The sequence below is a fragment of the Montipora foliosa genome, chromosome 2 (assembly GCF_036669935.1).
Source record: "Montipora foliosa isolate CH-2021 chromosome 2, ASM3666993v2, whole genome shotgun sequence".
Lineage (NCBI taxonomy): Eukaryota > Metazoa > Cnidaria > Anthozoa > Scleractinia > Acroporidae > Montipora > Montipora foliosa.
The window spans coordinates 16,887,834-16,907,833 of NC_090870.1; the positions used below are offsets into that span (position 1 = coordinate 16,887,834).

A 20,000-nucleotide genomic window follows, 5' to 3' on the forward strand; every position below is an offset into this window, starting at 1 on the left:
ATAGCCAATGAAAATTCGTGTGGTGTCACAGCCGTGTTTCCATACTCTCATCTAAACACTGCTAGTAACCAATGAAAAGGCGCGTACTATCCTGATTATTTTATAAAATGTCATCACCTACTTGGATAGAATTGATGCATGTCTGGCTGGACTTGGAGAAACGTGAGGAGCAAATTAAAAATTCTGTCTTGTCACTGTTGATCTTGAGATGATTCACAGTCATCCAGGATATGATGTCACTAAAACATGCCTCAACCTTAGATTTGGAATCAGCTGGATCGTCAGGATTCGTTGACTTAAAAGAAAAATATAGTTGAGTATCGTCAGCATACATATATGATAGTTCATGATGTGGAATTTCATGATTGCGCTTATTGGATCTGTATAAAGGAGATACAGTAACGGACCAAGTACAGATCCTTGAGGAACTCCACAATGAAGAGGTTTCGTTGATGCGTGTATTCCATTTTACAACACAAATTGCTGGCGCCTTGGATGTCAAACCTAACCGACATTCTCTGTAACAGTATTTGATGGTGCACTGTGTTGAAGGCAGCAGATAGATCGATGAAAAGCAGAGTAACCTCATGTCTACTATCTATTGAACGAAAAACATCATTTTGGACTCTTAAAAGAGCTGACTCAGTACTGTGCAAGTTGTTGTGTTGGAGAAATTCCCGCAGTTGGTAGGAAACAACTTTTTCGATAGCCTTAGACAGAAACGATAGGTTTGAAACAGGTCTAAAATTTCCAAACGTCTCATAATCCATGCAGATTTGATTTTATTAATAACGGAGATACTCCACGCCATGCTTTTGGGAGGTGGGTCTCTACCCATAACTGGTTTGGTGGTTTGGAATTGATTAATCCATCTGTGGACAAGCTTGTTAGCTCTTTTATGTTAGATATAACAAGAACAGTAGATCGCTTTTTCCCTTTGAAGTCTATAAAATTCCACCATTCAGATAAGCCATGTATAACATGTATAACATGTATAACGTTACCTATGGTACAACCTTACGAAGTATACAAAAAACGTACTGCAATTCAGCCCCATCAGGCACATGGGACCGATAATATTCCGAGCAGACTGATCTTTAAAGATTTTGCTTTTGAACTAGCAACTACAGCTGCTACTATTTTTAATGTATCTTTGTCGTCTGGGGTTATGCCAATCTCGTGGAAGGAATATAGTATCATCCCAATCCCTAACACCACAAAGCCCACATGTGAGAGTGATATATTCTCACTTACACCCTGCCTTTCCAAGGTTTTAGAAGATTTTGTGGTTTCATGGTTGATTGAGGACGTCAAGCACGGTGATGAGATTGACCCTATGCAGTTTGGGTGCCTAAAGTAACATCCAAATCTTATTGTTTGTTAGATATGGTCCATAACTGGCTTTTACAACTAGACAGTCCTAATGAACATCTCCGAGTTTGCTTTTTGGACTTTTCAAAAACTTTTGACCGTATAGGTTATAATAACATCGTTGTCCAAAAGCTTTTTAAACCTTAACGTTAGACTTTGTCTGATCCCTTGGATCATCAACTTTCTATCTGATAGAAAACAACGCGTTAAGTTAAATCAGACATTTTCTGACTGGCTTCCCGTTAAAGCAGGGATCCACCAGGGGACCAAATTAGGCCCGATTTTGTTCCTCACGCCATATCACCTAATTTTGGAATGTAGAAGTACGTGGATGATGTCTCTTTGTCATAGAACCTTAGTAAGGGTAGCTTATCATCCTCCCAGTCTAGTACACTCGACTGTATAATAAACACAAGGAAAGGTTCGTTAATACAAACGTTATATTTTAAACAGAGTTAACTGGAGAGAGTGTAGTGTAACGTAAAGTGCTAGATTTCTATCCCATATGAACCATGTGACCGTTGGCCCTACTGATGGAACTGAGTCCACACAAGGACAGAGAAAAACTCTGACCAGGGTGGGAATTGAACCTACGACCTTCGGGTTAGATCTTCGCCGCTCTACCGACTGAGCTACAAGGTCAGACGGGAGCAGGCCGTGGGAACTGAAGATGTTAAAGTCACGGCAATTAACATGTACAAGTACAGGGAAAGGTTCGTTAATACAAACGTTGGTCGTGTAGCACTTATATTTTAAACAGAGTTAACTGGAGAGAGTGTAGTGTAACGTAAAGTGCTAGATTTCTATCCCATATGAACCATGTGAGCGTTAGCCCTACTGATGGAACTGGGCCCACACATGGACAGAGAAAAGGCCAGGGTAATAAACAGGTGGGTCTCTGGCAACTGGATTCTTCTTAACGCTAAGAAATGCAAGGAAAAACCCATTTAGTCCCCTTAACAATTGATGATCAACCGTTACAAGTGTAAGCTCACATAAGGTCTTGGGGTTTATTTTTCAGAATGGAATGAACACATCGCATCAGTATTTGCTAAGGCAACGAAACGCTTGCATATTCTATGTGGTTTACGTCGGGGCGGTGTCCCAGCAGCTGACCTAGTCTTAATTTATGAGTCTTTGATACACTCTATTTTGGAATATAGCTGCGTAGTCTGGCATTATGCTCTTCCTTCCTATTTGTCTGAACAGCTCGAAAGAGTCCAGAAAGGAGGTTTTGGTATTATCTATCCCAAACAAACCTACAACAGGGCACGTGAACTTGCTGACCGCCCAAGGTTGGACGTACGCCACAATGATCTTTGTATTAGAACTTTAAAGAAATTTGACGGGAAGGGCCCTCTCTCAAAGCACCTGACAATGACGAGGGTGAGCATGCATGGACGTACGATGAGAAACCCTACCCACAAAACCCTATATAAGTGTAGAATGGAGCGGCTTAAAAGAAGCTTTTTTCCTATAGTGCAATATTTTTAGAATTTATATTTTTATGTAATCTTTATAATTATTCAATACGTTTTTTATTGTTTTTTATTGTAAACACACGTTGTAATTCATTTTTAAATGCGGAAATTTGTTTCAATAAACTATTAATAAACTTAAACTTGCTATTTCGGTCTTCAGAGAATTAGGTACGTTGCCCGATGTTAATGACGAATCAACAATTTTAGTGATGGCTGGAAGTAGAAGATCTAAGTAACTTTGTAAATTGTAGGAAGAGGATCCACATCACATGACTTCGAGGTTATCTTCTTAATTAGGAGATGTAGTTCATCTTGACTGATGGTGGAGAAGTTCGACAGTTCACCTTGACAACAAGGCGACTCACGAGGAAATGGAAACTCAGACGTTGGTTGAGGCAATAGATGTAAACTTTCACGTATGGTTACAATCTTGTTATGGAAGAAGTCATTGAATATATATCGCAAAACATAACTACATGGTCAGGTTAGAACATGTAGACATTATTATCTCGTACTTACGTTAGCAATTTTTTGTTTTGCAACTTCTAAATCAATTTTGTGACTGTAAATGACAAGCGACACATGTGACCCAGATTTAAATTTTCAGTCTTTTAATGACCATGGGATATTTACATTTTCTACAGGTTTTCAAGAACTGAAGAACGAAACGATTTTGAAGAGGAAACTGAATGAAAGAACATCGAGATATATTCAATTTGAACTGAAAAACATCAGTATTGATGAAAATAAATTCCCATTTCTGGCTTAAAACCGCATTGCAGCGATTGCAGTGTATTTTTATCATCTTATGGAAATACGCAAATAAGCACCGTACCGGAGCTGCGGCGCTTATTCGAGGGCGGCGCTTATTAACTTTTCCGGTCCATGTGCGGCGCTTATTCGAGTGAATATGAGCTGAAATAAAACGACTGGATATGATCAACCTTTCTTGTTCAAATTCCGGTTCCGGTTCCGATATTGGGATCCGGTTCCAGATTTTCTCTCTCTTGGGGGCCTGTGGTCCACTATGACTTCAGAGCTAACCAGGTAACCGCCCTGTTTCATGAGCTACTATTCCAAAGTTACTATTGCATCCGACATTGCATCCTTTTACGTAATTTCTTGCTGCCGATAGACTTCAAAACAAGGGGCTAACCCCACCAAAAAAAGGAACGTTTGACGATTTTGTTCTTTTAAATACACCGATCCGAAATGACCGCCGTTTTGATGTTGGCAGTGCTTAAAATATAAAGCTCCATCGTGCGCTGTTCGAGGTACGACTTTTTAGTTATTTATTATTTGTAGCCTAGGAACTTGGTAAGTGGGGTCTTTTTTACTACACAATGTGTAATTTTATAATTATTGAGGTGCTGACTTATGGCCCGGTGATATTTTTGTTGCTACAAAAATATGGAACCTGAGCCACCCAAAAGCCACAAAACCAACTAAATCGACTGAACCTTATCACAACTACCAAAGAAACACGTTACAGTATTTAACAATTAGACCCGTAGCCCGCAAGGGCTACGGGTCAATAGCCCATGAGCCGAAGCCGAATGGGATATTGAACCATGGCCCTTGAGGGCCAAGGGTCTAATTGTTTTAGTATCACCCAACTAGTCGGACAGAAAAGGCAATAAAGTTAGCAAATGCAAGTCAAGGAAATTTCTATTTGGGAATAAAACAAAAGAAAGCGTCAAGCTTTTCGCTACTCGAGGACTATTAATAATAGTCCTCTGGTAGCATAGCCAATCAAAATGCAGGATTTGCATTAGTCCACTAGTTGGGTGATACTAAAAGCTTATATCAATCAAGGCATATTCTGCTTTATGTGCGATACTAAGTATCGAATAATATCACTGAAAAGAGCCATTTCTTTCTTACTATTTTTCTGCACTGATAATTAGTCAAACCACATAATTTATATGTACATGAAACCAACAAATTATTAGTACTTTAGAATATACTGCTGTGACCGCCTGAAAATCTCGCCGTCATCACTGACACCAATTGGCCACTCAGCAGGGGTGGATCCAGGATTTTTTCTTTTGGAGGGAGTGCACCACTAAGGAATGCCGTGGCTGCGCAATTATTGATGATGAAATGTAAGAAGTCATGTATTTTAATGAAATTGAGTCCATTGGAAACACGGAAAAAATGTAAGTTCCAGATGGGATTTGAACCCACGACCCTTTCTGATCTGCAGTTTTAGTTGGTTACCATAGTCTCCAGTAGGTGAGTGGTTAGTCTGTCGTGAGCATCCAACCAGATCATGGAGAGTTGTTGGTTCAAATCCCATCTGGAACTTGTATTTTTTTCCAAGTTTCCATTGGATGCAATTTCAACAGGGCTTGAAATAATTTCCTGGCTGATGCCGGTCAAGTTGTCCAGTCAAATCTGTGTTTGCTCGGACAAGAACCGATTTTGTCCATACAAAATGTGCATTACATCATAACTCTTTAAAAAGTGCTTCTTAACCCTCTCAGTACAACATGATGCTTAAATATCAAGCAAGTACATTTAGCGAGCTTTTATTGTGCATTCGTAGAAGTAGCTTCACAATCAGTACAAGAGGGGAAAGTATGACCCCGGGGACATAGCCAGGCATGGCACCGGATTTGTTGACTTTCACAGAAGGAACCCTGGGGACAAACCCACAGGATTAGTAACACCAACAGCACCACCGCCATCTTGAAATGAATGACTGTAACAGTTGTTTCCGTAAAGACTGGGTATGAATAATATGGTACATGTTTCAAAATGGCAGGTGAGAGAAAGCCAATGGTGTTTGAGTTAAATTATATTTGGAAGTGAATTGATACACTGGACTTTGTGACTTGAGGCTTCACCTGAAAACCATTGACATTATTCAAAAGTTAGTGGAATATTCTTTTTTGAACAATCAACACCTACATGTATGAATACTTTTAAACAGTGAGACTAAATTGCTCTCGACCGAGGATCTTTTTCTTTTTCTTTCTTTTTTTTGCTACGGTGCAATAAGTACCCCGGTACATGTAGCATCTTGCAGGTTTTGCAATGTTGTGTGACAGTAAAACAATATCACTGGTAATATACAATACTGTATTGGGCAGTTCGACAATGTTTACAGTGTGACCGGGAAAACCGTGAACACCTACTTGTAAAATAATTATGTTAGGAATGCTTATTGTTTTTAAGCCCATAATGTTTGTCAGGACTTCTCATGCCAAAACCGCAAGGTGAATAACGGTTATTATCACCCAACTAGTGGACTAATTCAAATCCTGCATTTTGATAGTCCTCGAGTAGCGAAATGTGTGGCACTTTCTTTTGTTTTATTCCCAAATAAATTTTTCTTCAACTTGCATTAAAAAATTTGCTAACTTTATTATTGCATTTTCTGTCCGACTACAGTAGTTGGGTGATACTAAAACAATTAGACCCTTCGCCCTCAAGGGCCACAGGTCAATAGCCAATTCGCCTCATGGGCTATTGACCTGTAGCCCTTGTGGGCTACGGGTCTAATTGTTAATTAGTTGAAGGACATAATTTTCTTTGTTTAGGAAAACCGTTTTTCCCTAGTTTGTTTCAAGTTACATGTACCTATTTTATTCGCAAAATGACCAGAATTAGCTCAAATTAAATCCTATTCAATTACCCAGACAATCTAAAGCCGACACAATTATTGCCGCGCAAACAACAGTATCAAAACATTCTGCGATTTAGCAAGTAGATTTCCGATGCGTGATTGGACAGAAATAACATTCCTGATATGTCTGCTTTCACGGTAGCACTGTATTATTTCAGGCCTTCTGATAGGGTGCGATTAAAAAATGCAAATTATGCGATTTTTTCAGAGCAGATTGTGCGATTAGAAAGGCCAATTATGCGATAAATAATGTAAATTATGCGATTTTTTTCTCAGCAATTTTAAGCTTGTTTTATAAGGTTTCAGGTTAAGAAAAACACTTTTTTGCTGCTCTAATAACATTTTGAACACAAAGGAACAGTAATTATGTATCTCGATCGACATTAGTTGGGATAAATAAAAAAAATGAGGTCTTCTGCACTACCGGTGCACCACGTTAAAAGTTGAAAGGACACAGCTAACATGCCAAATGAATGATCAAGGTGCTTGTCAACCACGAACTTACGAAGATGGTCAATCACAATAAGGCCATACCCCCATTTATACGAGAGAAAATAAGCCGCGGCTTTCTCTGGCCGCGGCTTACAGAAGACTCGAATGTTCACCCCGTATAAATGGTACAAAATCTACGTTCACGTCTTTTTCAAGCCGCGGCTTATATTGACCTGGGAATATATATTCGTATAAATAGTTCCTTTTGCGTATTTTGTACACCGTGGCCAGAGTAAGCCGCGGCTTATTTTCTCTCGTATAAAAGGCCCTAATATTGCACGACGAGAAAAACATCAGTCCATCGTCCACGTGGAGCGTACCTGTCAGGTACTTTCTTGCTCAATATTGAGCTGTCAGATTGGGCGGAAGATGGGAACTTCCTTCTTCGTCGAAGAAAAAGCAAGCGTTTTCACAACAAACTTATCCATGAGTAAGTTTTTATCAGTTTTAAACGAAAGAAACTACATTTTGCCGAAAAACTTACAACTTCGCTTATTTTTCACAAAGCTCTTTCCTAAGAGAAGGCAACTGTGTCATTTCAGTGGTGTGTATATAAGGGCGTGTTCGTGTTGCACCAATAGAAGGAGACTCGTACCAGGTCCCCGACATGAAAAATAAAGCCTTGAACTTCGAATGTTTACGAAATCGAAGGTGACAGGTTTCTTAGCCTTTTTCCAAGATAAATCATCTTAAAAATGGCGTATTTATGCAGGAATTTCTAAGAAACGTGTTGATTTATGTTTCATTTTATGAATTTTGTGCGTCCTTTTGTGAATTATGCGATTTTTCGTGAATTGTGCGATCGGATGCGATTTGAGGTCGATTGTGCGAAATCGCACCATCGCGTAATATCAGAAGGCCTGTTATTTTCATGTTTAGAATGTTAAATACTTCTGCAGAAGTGATTCCTTTTGTTGTGTATCAATGGATACCCTTCTCCTATCCTGTTATTTGTAGAGAGATGTTAGATGAAATGTAAACCTCCTGGCTATAAATGGATGAAGAAACCTGCTTGGGAGACTTCACATCTATAACTCATAGTGAGAGTTTTCATTCTTCAGAACATCTTACGAAACATGAACTGGTCCATACTGGCAAGAATCCCCATGACTGCAAACAATGCGGTAAGAGTTTTGGGGACTCAGCAGCTCTAAGGACACATGAGAGAGTTCATACTGGGGAGAGGCCTTATAAATGCAAGCAGTGTGAAAAGACTTTTACTGTAGCTGGAAATTTGAGGACACATGAAAGAATTCATACTGGAGAAAAACCTTACGACTGCAAACAGTGTGACAAGTGTTTTAGTACTGCAGCAAGTCTAACTGCACATGAAAGACTTCATACTGGATTGAAACCTTTTAAGTGCAAGCAGTGTGACAAGCGTTTTAGTGTAGTTAAACACTTAAGAAATCATGAAGCATGTCATACAGGAGAGAAACCTTTTGACTGCAAGCACTGTGACCAACGCTTTAAGCATCGAGGAACACTCCGAACCCACAAAAGAATCCATACTGGTGAGAAGCCTCATAAATGCAAAGAGTGTGGCAAGTCTTTTATTCAGACTTCGAATCTTCGGAGGCATGAAAGAACTCACACTGGAGAGAAGCCTTATGAATGCAAAGAGTGTGGAAAGTATTTTTCCCAGGCTAAAAATCTGAAAAGGCATTACACAGTTCATTCTGGAGAAAAGCATTACCTGTATGAATGCAAGTACTGCGACAAGTGTTTTGGCCAAGCAGGCAACTTAAGCCGACACTTAAGGGTTCATACTGGAGAGAAACCCTTCAAATGTAGGCAATGTGGCAAGTGTTTTAGTGATGCACAAAATCGGAGGAGACATGAAAGAATCCATTCTGGACAGAAGCCTCATAAGTGTGGCCAGTGTGGTACATGTTTTACTGAGGCAGGAAGTTTGAGAAAACATGAACTTGTCCATACCAGAGAGAAGCCACATGCATGCAAACAATGTGGCAAATGTTTTAGTCGTGCAGAAGATTTGAGGAGACACAACAGAATCCATACTGGAGAGATGCCTTATAAATGTAAGCAGTGTGGAATGTGTTTTCGTTATGTGACAAGTTTCAGGAAACATGAAAAAGCCCAGGAGTGTACTATACAGAACCCTGAAAACAACAACATTGAAATGCACATCTCTGTTATGGAAGAACATGATTCACACAATAACAAAGAAATCTGTTGGTCGATTTTGCAGGAGGGCTGCTTAGAAGTGAGGTCAATCTTCTAATGAAATCTAGAATAGACACACGGTGGATAACTACAAGTAAACATTGATTCAATTTTTCCGCTGCCTTTGCAATTTGTCAAACTTACAGTATGAAAGAAAAAACTACAGTGATGGTCCATTTATAGTACATGTACTTCCAAAGTTAAGTGATGTCTGATGTGTGGGATTGTCTCTTGACAGTTTTGTAAATTGATTATTAGATTCAGCTTTTATTGTTTAAGCAAGTTTTAGAGCTGAAAATCTTAACTTTACACTATAAATCAAATAATTTCAGAAACTGAGCCAATTTCGGACCCAGGGTGAGAGAAAGAATATTTTGTTCAAAAAGCACCAAGTTAACCCTGATGTGTAGAGCACTTGTGCTGGACTATATACAGTACAGTACATGTACACTGTATTAAAGTTTGACAGTTACGGAACAAACCTCTTCATTCCACTTGTCCCAAATACATTATTTTTCTTATTTTGTGAAGTTAATTGAAATTTAATAGAATTAATAACTTGGAGCGATTGTGGTCAATAATTTCTTATTGTTGTCATTGTTTGCAAATGCCTCGCATTCCTTGTGCTTTGGGTTGTGGAGCTTTAATTTATCGTTGTGGCAGGAAGAAGGAGCATTTTAGTGTCCCCCCCCCCCCCCCCCTTACTTTCCACTGGTGATTGGGCCTGTCTTTTCGGAGGCATGAGGGCTCATGGCTGGATTGTCAGGTTTTGCCAGCCATCGGTGCAGTCTCCATCTATGAGCTGGCTGCGGGCCAACAGTGGAAGCTCGACAATGTCTCGGGCACCCAACCTCCACAGAGAGACACAGTAAATGTTGTTAATATAAGACCTTTTTTCCTGAAAACTTACTTTCCTACATGTTACATGTAAGTATGCTTTGAAAGATGGGGAAACTAGATCTAGTTCAATCCATGACAAGTGGATTCAATACTTGGTTGACATCACAAATGATTGCAAAGTGGTGGTATAAACACTAGCAAAACCAATTGAGGTATCCAGTGGATAGTGATTTACCAAGTGAATAGTGCTATCCACCCTTCAAACAGCTGGGGCCTGGAATTTTTTTTCATTTGGAATAACGAAACAAATTGCACTTGCCTTACAACTTCATGCAATTTTGGTAGTCTTTGAAAATCGTGTGATTACTTATACATTATGGCACTGTAAGATGGGAGGCATATGAAGCTAATTTTACCACCCAGCTGGTGAGCGTCACACAACAGATTTCTACTGTACTTCTAATTACAGTAGAGTATGCCGTTTAAAAAAACAAACAAACAAGAGTACGGTTGTTAAAACTAAGCAGAATGTACCCTCCGTGCGGAAAATGTAGATTCTGCACAACAGTTTGACACAATAGGCCATTTTCGAGTTCATGTCTGCCTCCTCTTGAAAGCGAGTCTATTAAAGCGCAGAGTTTTGCTTGTGAAAATATTATTAGTTTTCATTCGATACATAATTATGAAAAGTAGAACTACAATAATTACCACCACAAAAACTTTGTTCATGAATTTAAAATCATTTGGATGAGGAGGAAGATAGTGGCCTAAGTTTTCTTGTTGTTCCAAATATGGTACTTAGCAAATTGAATATTCGGAAGCTTGTTTCCCAGCACACAAAGGGCCGTTACGCGTTTCAACCCTTATGGGTTTCTGGTAATGGTCAATATGAAGTCATTCAGAAGACAGGCAAACAAAATGCTGAAACACAAAATTATTATCTGATGCAAAAATTTGGCCATTATTAGATCCATTGTATACACTTTCAGTCTATGGGAGCTACATTAACAAAACAATCTCTTTAAACTCTACATGACTGTATTTTTGCACTTTGTGAGGAGAAACCTGGAGGCATTTACATGAGTCATGAACACTGAGATCACAATGTTCAACTTATGTTAATTAATCAAAAATTTCCCTTGCGGGAGTACATGCATAAGACAGTAGAGAATCACCCCAGCCGTGATAGCCTGAGAACAAGTCCAACAAATGAATGGCACGTTACTAGTCAAGCTACATGTATGGTTTTAAACCAATCCCAAATTATTTGATCGCACAAGCCATTTGTCTTTTAGAGCCCCTTTACAGGCTAACCAAGCAAGCAAGAGTAGTACTCCAGCATGACTAAGACTTAAGACCCTTTCCTTTTGTCAGAACTGGCCGGCCAGACCCGTCAGTTTGCAAGGAAAATGCAACGATTTGAAGGAACACTTTCATGATAATCCCTCATATTCTTCTGGAGGAGTATAATAATATCATCCTCGAAGTGTGTTAATTTGAAAGCATTGTAGAGTTAGTCCTTCCAAATGCCCGGTCTGGTCGATCAGTTATGTCAAATGGAAAGCGTCCTTAGAAACAATCTTACACTATAGCAGTACAGTGTATAATATACCAAATGAAAAAGTGGCCGCCAATAAATAATTATTATTATTTTGTCTTTGTGAAAATTAGTCTGACTAGCCTTAAAGTGGTACTATGAAGAAAATCGCACCTTTCCTATCTAAGCCATTTTAAAACATAAACAAGTAGTCTGCGTGAGAAGAAAAATGCTATTTACTTTTTTCAATTATCTCTTTTGTTTCCAGAGATATTATAGTTTTTTTAAATATGCAAATTAGCCAAGTTATGACGTCATACACTCAACCAAATTTTGTTCAAATATAATGAAAAGAGATACATGTATCTCAGCCAATTTGTATCAGAAATTTCTGATTTTTTTCAGTACGATTCTACTAAATGTTCTCCACAATATGAGCTTAACAGTTCTGTTACCATGGCATCATACTGGGTTCCAGACCTCCCCCATATTAAAAGCTTTTCTGGCCACCTTTGGCGTTCCATTTTGATATTTGCTAACAGCACTTCATATGCATGATCCAGCAAGCATATAAATAGGTTAGCTCGTGTTTGTGGCCTTGTTTGACATTTTGCAAGCTGAAAATCATGAACATATTGAAATCAAGGGGGTGGGGACTGGAAAAGAGTGAGTTGCCATGGGAATAGAATTTTTTACAGCCATAGGTGTGTTTCCGGTAGAACTATTAGACTACCAAGTTTCAATGGTCTGCGCTGCAAATTGGCCAAAGTAACTCTATTATTTTATATACTCAACATAATATTGGGTTGAGTGTATGACGACATCAGTCATCTCATTTGCATATTTTACCCATTTTCAAACTTAAATATCTCCGGAACTAATGAAGATCTTTGCAAACGGTAAATGGCGTTTTTGTTCTTTCATGGAATTCTATGTCATACACTCAAAAAATCAAGGGGTAAAAATTTGATCATAGTACCACATTAAGTTTTAAAGCCAACATTATTTCAACTTTACACACGTTAATGAAGCTAGCGAGGCTAATTAATGCAAAGACAAAATAATAATTTTTTGGCAGCTATTTTTGCATTTGGTCAATACCGTACATAGCATCTTGTATTTTACAATTCTGGCTGAATAGTTCAATACTTAGTTTTTTGGCGAGTGGCTTGAATGGCTATAAATTCAGATATCTGAGAATTCTAAGAAAATGAATCAACTACCTATTCTGAATACCACTCATCCTGAAGATTTGCTGGCCTGTTATAGGAAAGAAACTCTTTTCAGAGTTCCTTATGGGATGTAACATTGTTGGAGACTGTTCCTTGCTTTGATTTGTGACAGAGTGCCTTGATGTGTAATTGGCCCTGACAAGACCGTGTTTTGCAATCTGTGAAGACCTTGAACTCCTTCTGTAATAATTACCCGAGTTTCCTGATCTCCTGGTTATATCTTGTGCGCCATCATCGTTCTTCACATCTGAGCTCCTATTGGCATGAGTACTTATTTCTGCACGAAACAACTTTGGTTCTTTCCCTTCAGTGTGTGAGTAATATCCGCCATAAATCTGAGAAGCATTTGCCCTCTGACTTGATTGACCACCACAGTGAATGCGATGCACTGAATAATTATTATTCATCATATAAAACATGGGAAGTGCTTGTGACCGCTTTGTATAGCTTATCTTTGGATTTACAGATGACTTGAGGGATGTTTCTGGATTTTGTTCCTTTGATGCCTGAGTGGGAATGGCTCTTAAGTAGTTATTAAGGGAAAGGTTACTGATTTCTCGCTTTAACACAAAGGTTGCTGTCCCTCGTTTCACTGCCTTTTCCTGGCCAACTGCATTTGTCTCAGGTGTGGAAGATCTTCCCATGTTATCATTTTCATCAAAAATAATCATATTATCTTCCACGTGATGATTTTCTGCAGCACTAACTAATTCCCCATCAGATTCACTTGATTGCTTACTTAATACCTCTTTCTTCTTGTCCAAAGATGAATTTCTGCATATTGAGGAAGCTTTCTCCTTTTTGTCCACTCTTTGTTTTCCATCATACTCTAAATCTACTGGATCATCAAAGGTACCAAACGGTATGATAAACACTGGGGATGGCTCATTCAATGTTTTTGGTTCCTTATCTTCATTTTTATCCTGAGGCTTGCGAGCCTTCTTTGCAGTATATTTTTTCATGAGAGGGAGCTTAATGAATGGATTGCCATCACCTGAGACAACCACCTTGGGAGTTTTGTTTCTCTGATGGTGTGAAAATAATGAACTGTCCGCAATCAAAGCAGGAAACCCTGGATTATTATTAATCTGCTTAGCTTTACCAATGGGATCTACACCACTTCTTGCAGTGTTTGCAACATTTCCCCCAGATACAACAATTGGCTTCTTTGCAATGGAAATGCCACGACCTCCACTGAACTTCTGAATCTTTTCTGATAACAATTTTTCGCTTGACCCTTTACAAATTTTTCCTTGCAAATGTCTAGTTGTGCACTTGTGTCCACAGTCACCTGGTCTGCTTTTCCTCTGCTTACACGATTTCATTCGTAGACTCCCTAAATGCAGAATTGATGCCAGTTCATCTCCAGGTGCACTAAAAATGTCATTTGTGTGAACTTGATCTCCTTCAGTCCTCCTTGAAGGGATACACGACTTGGCTTTGCATCTTCCTGAAACGTCTTTGTTACGTGGATGGGCTGATTTGGAGCTGTTAATTCTCATGGACTGACACCTGACAGCATCAAAGTATATGTTCCCTCCATAACCTTGCCAAAGCTGGAAAAATGAAAAATACAAATTGATTTGTGGTAAGTTATTAGATATACTGTAAGCATAAAGTAGATCATTTTTATATTAATGGATTTCTGTTAAATATGAGAATTCAAATGCAGATGGCTCTCTTATCAAGGAAATAAGGAGGAAATATTAATTAAAACAAGGATGCAATACAGTACAAGAATTAGTCTGACTGAAATTTCCAACTCCTTCCATGTCTAGCCAATCACAATCCTAATGCTTAAGCTATGGTTTTTTCCTATAAGAACCTCTTCACTTTAAGGAGGCTCGAAAGGGTTTTCAGCTGAGTGGGTGCATGTAAGCAACACACGCAATTCTAAAGCTGCCTGCGTCTGCTCAATTGATTCATATTGAATCACATTGAGCGTGAGTCAATCTCACGCTCTCACGCAGACATGGCCATTTCTCATGCATTGGCACTTTTCTCAAAGGTAACTCGACTACCTTTTAAGCTTTCAGAAGTGCTCATGAGTTCCGAATTTGTTGGCCTTCTGACTGGCACTGAACTTCGGCCAATGTTCAATCTGTTAGTGTGCGACCATTTTTTTTGTTTCTTCAGGATTTTCACCCGTTCATATATGAATAATTATTATAGGCCGGTATGTTAGCTCAGGTTGACCATAATAACATGGGCTCTCTTAGAAGGCAGCATGAAAGAAACAAAATGGTGGACTCGACGGTGAATTTCCAGCGATCTGAGAAGTGCAAATTTCAAAGCATGGGAGCATGCCCCCAGAGCCCCTTAGAATTGTTTGGCGCCTCCGGCACAAGAAACACAGGACACTTGCACCTAAGTTTGGTGCAATCTCCAGCAAGCATCTCATACTCTGGAAACTTAAGACTTGAGAGCTCTGGGCAAGTCTTCGCGGAACCAGAAAGTTGTGATAAAGAAAAAGCAAAAGCAACTTCGTAAAAGAGAACTAGCTGGAGTTTCAATGCGATTAATTAGGAGTACTGGTCGAAAACATGGGTGCGAACCAGATGGTGGACAAATGAAAACTCAGCAGCAAAATCAACAACATCATCGCCTATTCCCGGCTGTGACACTGCTCCTTTAACCTCCATCCTTAACATCAGCACCCAGAAGGTCTCTAACAGTACTTTTTGCATTTACATAAATCTCTTTGGCATTACAAAGCTTTTGCTTCAAATCATGTCCAAATTGAGCACTCTACAAGGATAATAAGTCATTGCCGCTAGCAATTGCGCATGCTCACTAGCTCGCTAGTTTGCGCACTCTGGCATGGCTTAGATGTACCACATGTGTGGCACATTTGGGGTGGCTTTTTGAGCTTAACATCCACCCTAGTCATTATTAGCACTGCACTGATGAGGGCAAGAAGAACTGTCTGCAGTTAGTTATCTGTATAATATCAAGATGCAGTGGGCAATTTTTATAATCCTGCTACAGAACATTTTAATGAAATACATGTAAGTGTCCCTGAAAAACTTGACTGACAGGCTTGTTATTAAGTAAACGATAAAGACTTCAAGCTGGCTAACCTTTATGAACAAAATTATTTAAATTCAATGCTTTTATTATATTAATATGTATTATTTGTATTATTAAATTCTATCTGGCACACCATTTAAAAGATTGTACTGCTCAGTTGATAACACAAATCTATCAGCCAATTAATACATTACATGCGCATCTATCCTATTAAAACTGGAAATGCCCCGCAAAAACACATGGTGAATGACAATGTCCTTCCTACCTTCAACTCCTCACCACCAGCACTAGGGAGTTGACCAGCATGATATGACAAAGATGCTGGGGCTGTCTTGGGTGTGACTGATGCAGTGCCATCCCTAAAACTGTTGTATGACAAAAGTGACACATCATCACAGTCACAGCTTGCTTTTAGGTGACCACTCTCCTCTTGAGCATCATTTCTAAAAAAAAAGGCAAAAACCAAAAAGTGCACAACGTTAAACATTTAAAGAGCCTTTAACACTGAATAATATGACTGCCTTGCTTGTGAAATGTATCCGGAGGCACTGCTTGAACCAGATCATTCGCATTTCCTTTCCATAAGCCAAAACTGATATTCAAATAGCCTAATCCAGAATTCTTCATCAAATACTCATCTCAAAGAAAGAATGCCGTAACATTATTATTATATAATGTTGCCCTTTTCACCAGTCTTGAGTTGCTAAAACTAGGAAAAAACTAATTATTATTTTGCAATAATTATTATTGCAAAATTAGTTTTAGTAATATACTACTAAGACTGTAGGACCAGTATAGCCTAGCTAGAAGTTGCATCATGAGATATGTCTGTACATAGTAAAGTTCATTGGTGTTTGTCTTATCAACTACTATCTTAAAAAATCTGCCTTCTTACCCACCAGCAAAACAGTTAATTTAAATGATGACAGAGTTTCAGACCAGCTTTGGCCAATCACAGTCTTCCAGTGGCCAGAGACACTACGGCTGCCTATACAGACTAAAATCATTCAGTCTTTAATGTTACAGACCAGTCAGGCCCAAGAAATACTAGAGTACTTATAAATATGATTCACCCTGCAGGCCTTCTGATAGGGTGCGATTAAAAAATGCAAATTATGCGATTTTTTCAGGGCAGATTGTGCGATTAGAAAGGCCAATTATGCGATAAATAATGTAAATTATGCGATTTTTTTCTCAGCAATTTTAAGCTTGTTTTATACAGTTTCAGGTTAAGAAAAACACTTTTTTGCTGCCCTAAAGACATTTTGAACACAGAGGAACAGTAATTATGTATCTCGATCGACATTAGTTGGGATAAATAAAAGTTGAAAGGACACAGCTAACATGCCAAATGAATGATCAAGGTGCTAGTCAACCACGAACTTCCGAAGATGGTCAATCACAATAGGGCCATACAGTACCCCCATTTATACGAGAGAAAATAAGCCAGAGTAAGCCGCGGCTTATTTTCTCTCGTATAAAAGGCCCTAATATTGCACGACGAGAAAAACATCAGTCCATTGTCCACGTTGAAGCGGGTTCCGGGTTTAAGTATTCCGGCGTTCCGTGTTTAAGTATTCCGGCGTTCCGTGTTTAAGTATTCTGGCGTTCCGTGTTTAAGTATTCCGGCGTTCCATGTTTAAGTATTCCGGCCTTCCGGCGTTCCGTGTTTAAGTACTAGCCTGTTGGAGCGTACCTGCGAGGTACTTTCTTGCTCGATTGTGAGCTGTCAGATCGGGCGGAATGTGGGAACTTCCTTCTTCGTCGAAGAAAAAGCGAGCGTTTTCACAACAAACTTATCCATGAGTAAGTTTTTATCAGTTTTCAACGAAAGAAACTACATTTTCCCGAAAAACTTACAACTTCGCTTATTTTTCACAAATCTCTTCTATAAGAGAAGGCAACTGTGTCATTTCAGTGGTGTGTATATAAGGGAGTGTTTGTGTTGCACCAATAGGAGACTCGTACCAGGTCCCCGACATGAAAAATACGCCTTGAACTTCGAATGTTTACGAAATCGAAGGTGACAAAGGTTTTTTAGCCTTTTTCCAAGATAAATCATCTTAAATGTGGCGTATTTATGCAGGAATTTCTAAGAAACGTCTTGATTTATGTTTCATTTTATGAATTTTGTGCGTCCTTTTGTGAATTATGCGATTTTTCGTGAATTGTGCGATCGGATGCGATTTGAGGTCGATTGTGCGAAATCGCACCATCGCGTAATATCAGAAGGCCTGACCCTGGCTGGACATAACACAAAGCACTTCAAGTTGACTCATAGGATGCGTTTCAACTCAGATTGTTCAAACATCTGTCAATTTAATACTCAATGACAACAATCCTTTATACTTAATTAAATTTTGATATGGGTCCCTCTAACCATTTGCTACTTTAAAGAGTACAGCATTGGAATGTTTCATTATCGTTGTATTGGGCAAAAAGCCAGTAAATCAATGGAAGACTTACATGGTACCAGTAATGCCGTTTGGGACAAGGACATTTAGAGTGATCCCAGGTTTGTTACGTTCCGCCTCATCATCATCCCATTTACTGAGGTACTTGTCATTTGCATAGTGAATGATCATCTCCCTTCTGTCATCGTCATCACAATCACTCTCTTGATAACCAATACAAGTGTCATTTGGGTGATGTGCATCACTTTGGTTCATTGTAAGACTTAGCTGTAGCTTCATTCGTGCTTCCCTTTTTAATTGGTTCTTCCCAACTTTTAACACCTGAAATGAAACAAACACCTTTAATTACAGCAGTGCTGTATCGTTGCCAAGGATTTGGATAATGCGGCTCTGAATCTTTCTAATTAAGTCTTACAACAAATCTTTCCACTGACACTGCACAACTGCATTCATGCACATGCATATAGTAAAATTATTTTTTTTTTATAAATTTATGATATTTAGTGTTTTTCTTATTAAGGGGCTTTTAATATTTGTATACAAAAAATATATAAGACAAGGACTGTTCGAGATCGCCTGAAACAGCAGACTGTAAAATGCAGACTGGAGATGAAACAACCTTAGAACCCCTTTACTAATGCCAACCTGTAAATTACGCCTTAAATTAGGCCTAAAACAATGTTTAGATCAGAGTTTAGCATGAGTGAGGGTTTTGGGTTTTATGATGTGCATTTTACTCCAGTGGCCCCAGTTGTGCATTAAAAGAGAACTTTATCGGGTGGATATTTTAGGTCACTATCCACAGTAGCAAAACAATAAATAAAATTCAATCTGCACAAAAGATTTCAGTATATTAAAGGGGCAGTGTCATGCTTAATATAATGTGCTGTCTTTAATTAGGTCAAAAATGGGTAAAATCTAAATTAGTACTTTAGCTCACACGCAGAACATTCCTGACACCGGCAAGATATGAAATATTATATATAAGTATGGCACAAAGAGCTAATGTGCACTTCGTTTTTGGTGTCTTTCGGAAAACACTGTGTCCAAACTTGAAAAAATTGACCAGTTTTTTTTCAAGTTTCAATTCATTTCTATCCTCTCCATCCTTGGTTGCAAACAACAAAGAAAAGCTTCAGTGCACTTCAATTGTTATTGGCAACAAAACTACAGCATTATTTTGTGGTTTTCATTGATGTAAAAACTTGGACGTCTTTTTGTGTTTTGAAGTTTGACTAAAATAGCGTGAAACTGCCCTTCAATTAAATGCCCACGTAACTGTGAATAGGCACTGTCTAGGGTTAGCATATCCAAGTTAAAAGGCATGTACAAAAACCTTAGTCAATACTTAACATGGAGTATTTTAATCATACTCTAGATAAAGTGGTAATTATGCAGTCTTTGGATAACTGGCACCTGGTCTGCTGAGTGCATGTACTTTTTTAATTGCACTTTCCATATCAAGCAGGAGTGACATGTTTATACCTTATTATTAATTAATATATGAAGGAGCTAGCTGAGTTATCAGGATCATACACCTCTGTACCTGTCGTATTCAAGACGTTCATCTTTGAAGGAACGTTTATTAAGTGCTAAATTTAGTTGTCTTTATCAGATAAATGCAAGGATGAGTTCCAAATCCTGCAAGTGCAAATTATGAAAGACCCAAAATGATCAGCTGTAGACTTCCGAGAGTAACGAGTCGAGAAGAAAATAATGTGTCATAGGCTCCAGAGCTTCAAATTCATGTACATGAAGCTCCTTAATTAGAATACAAGACATGCA

At 38.7% G+C, this 20,000-nt stretch overlaps 2 protein-coding genes across 7 annotated transcripts in view; one reads left to right on the forward strand and one right to left on the reverse strand.

Moving 5' to 3' along the window:
* The first annotated feature begins 3,908 nt into the window (after window positions 1-3,908).
* LOC137992568 (zinc finger protein 709-like) lies at window positions 3,909-9,737 on the forward strand. Of its 5 annotated transcripts, none has more exons than XM_068837961.1 (3): window positions 3,909-4,126; window positions 5,401-5,619; window positions 7,933-9,737. In XM_068837961.1, the coding sequence occupies exon 3, from the start codon at window positions 7,970-7,972 to the stop codon at window positions 9,218-9,220; it is 1,251 nt and encodes a 416-aa protein (XP_068694062.1). In that variant the 5' UTR covers window positions 3,909-4,126; window positions 5,401-5,619; window positions 7,933-7,969; the 3' UTR covers window positions 9,221-9,737. The 5 variants fall into 5 exon arrangements, with proteins under 5 accessions (XP_068694062.1, XP_068694061.1, XP_068694065.1 ...); XM_068837964.1 differs by having other exon boundaries at window positions 3,934-4,126; window positions 8,037-9,737; XM_068837960.1 differs by lacking the exon at window positions 5,401-5,619 and having other exon boundaries at window positions 3,923-4,126.
* Window positions 9,738-10,035: 298 nt separating this feature from the next.
* LOC137992559 (uncharacterized) overlaps window positions 10,036-20,000 on the reverse strand; it is an 11,984-nt gene continuing 2,019 nt past the window's right edge. For both annotated transcript variants that reach the window (XM_068837938.1, XM_068837939.1), the window contains exons 2-4: window positions 18,268-18,536; window positions 16,067-16,244; window positions 10,036-14,327 (exon numbers count right to left, since the gene is read on the reverse strand). In XM_068837938.1, the coding sequence (XP_068694039.1) occupies window positions 12,759-14,327; window positions 16,067-16,244; window positions 18,268-18,494 (1,974 nt within the window). In that variant the 5' untranslated portion in view covers window positions 18,495-18,536 and the 3' untranslated portion in view covers window positions 10,036-12,758. The remainder of the gene's footprint in view (window positions 14,328-16,066; window positions 16,245-18,267; window positions 18,537-20,000) is intronic.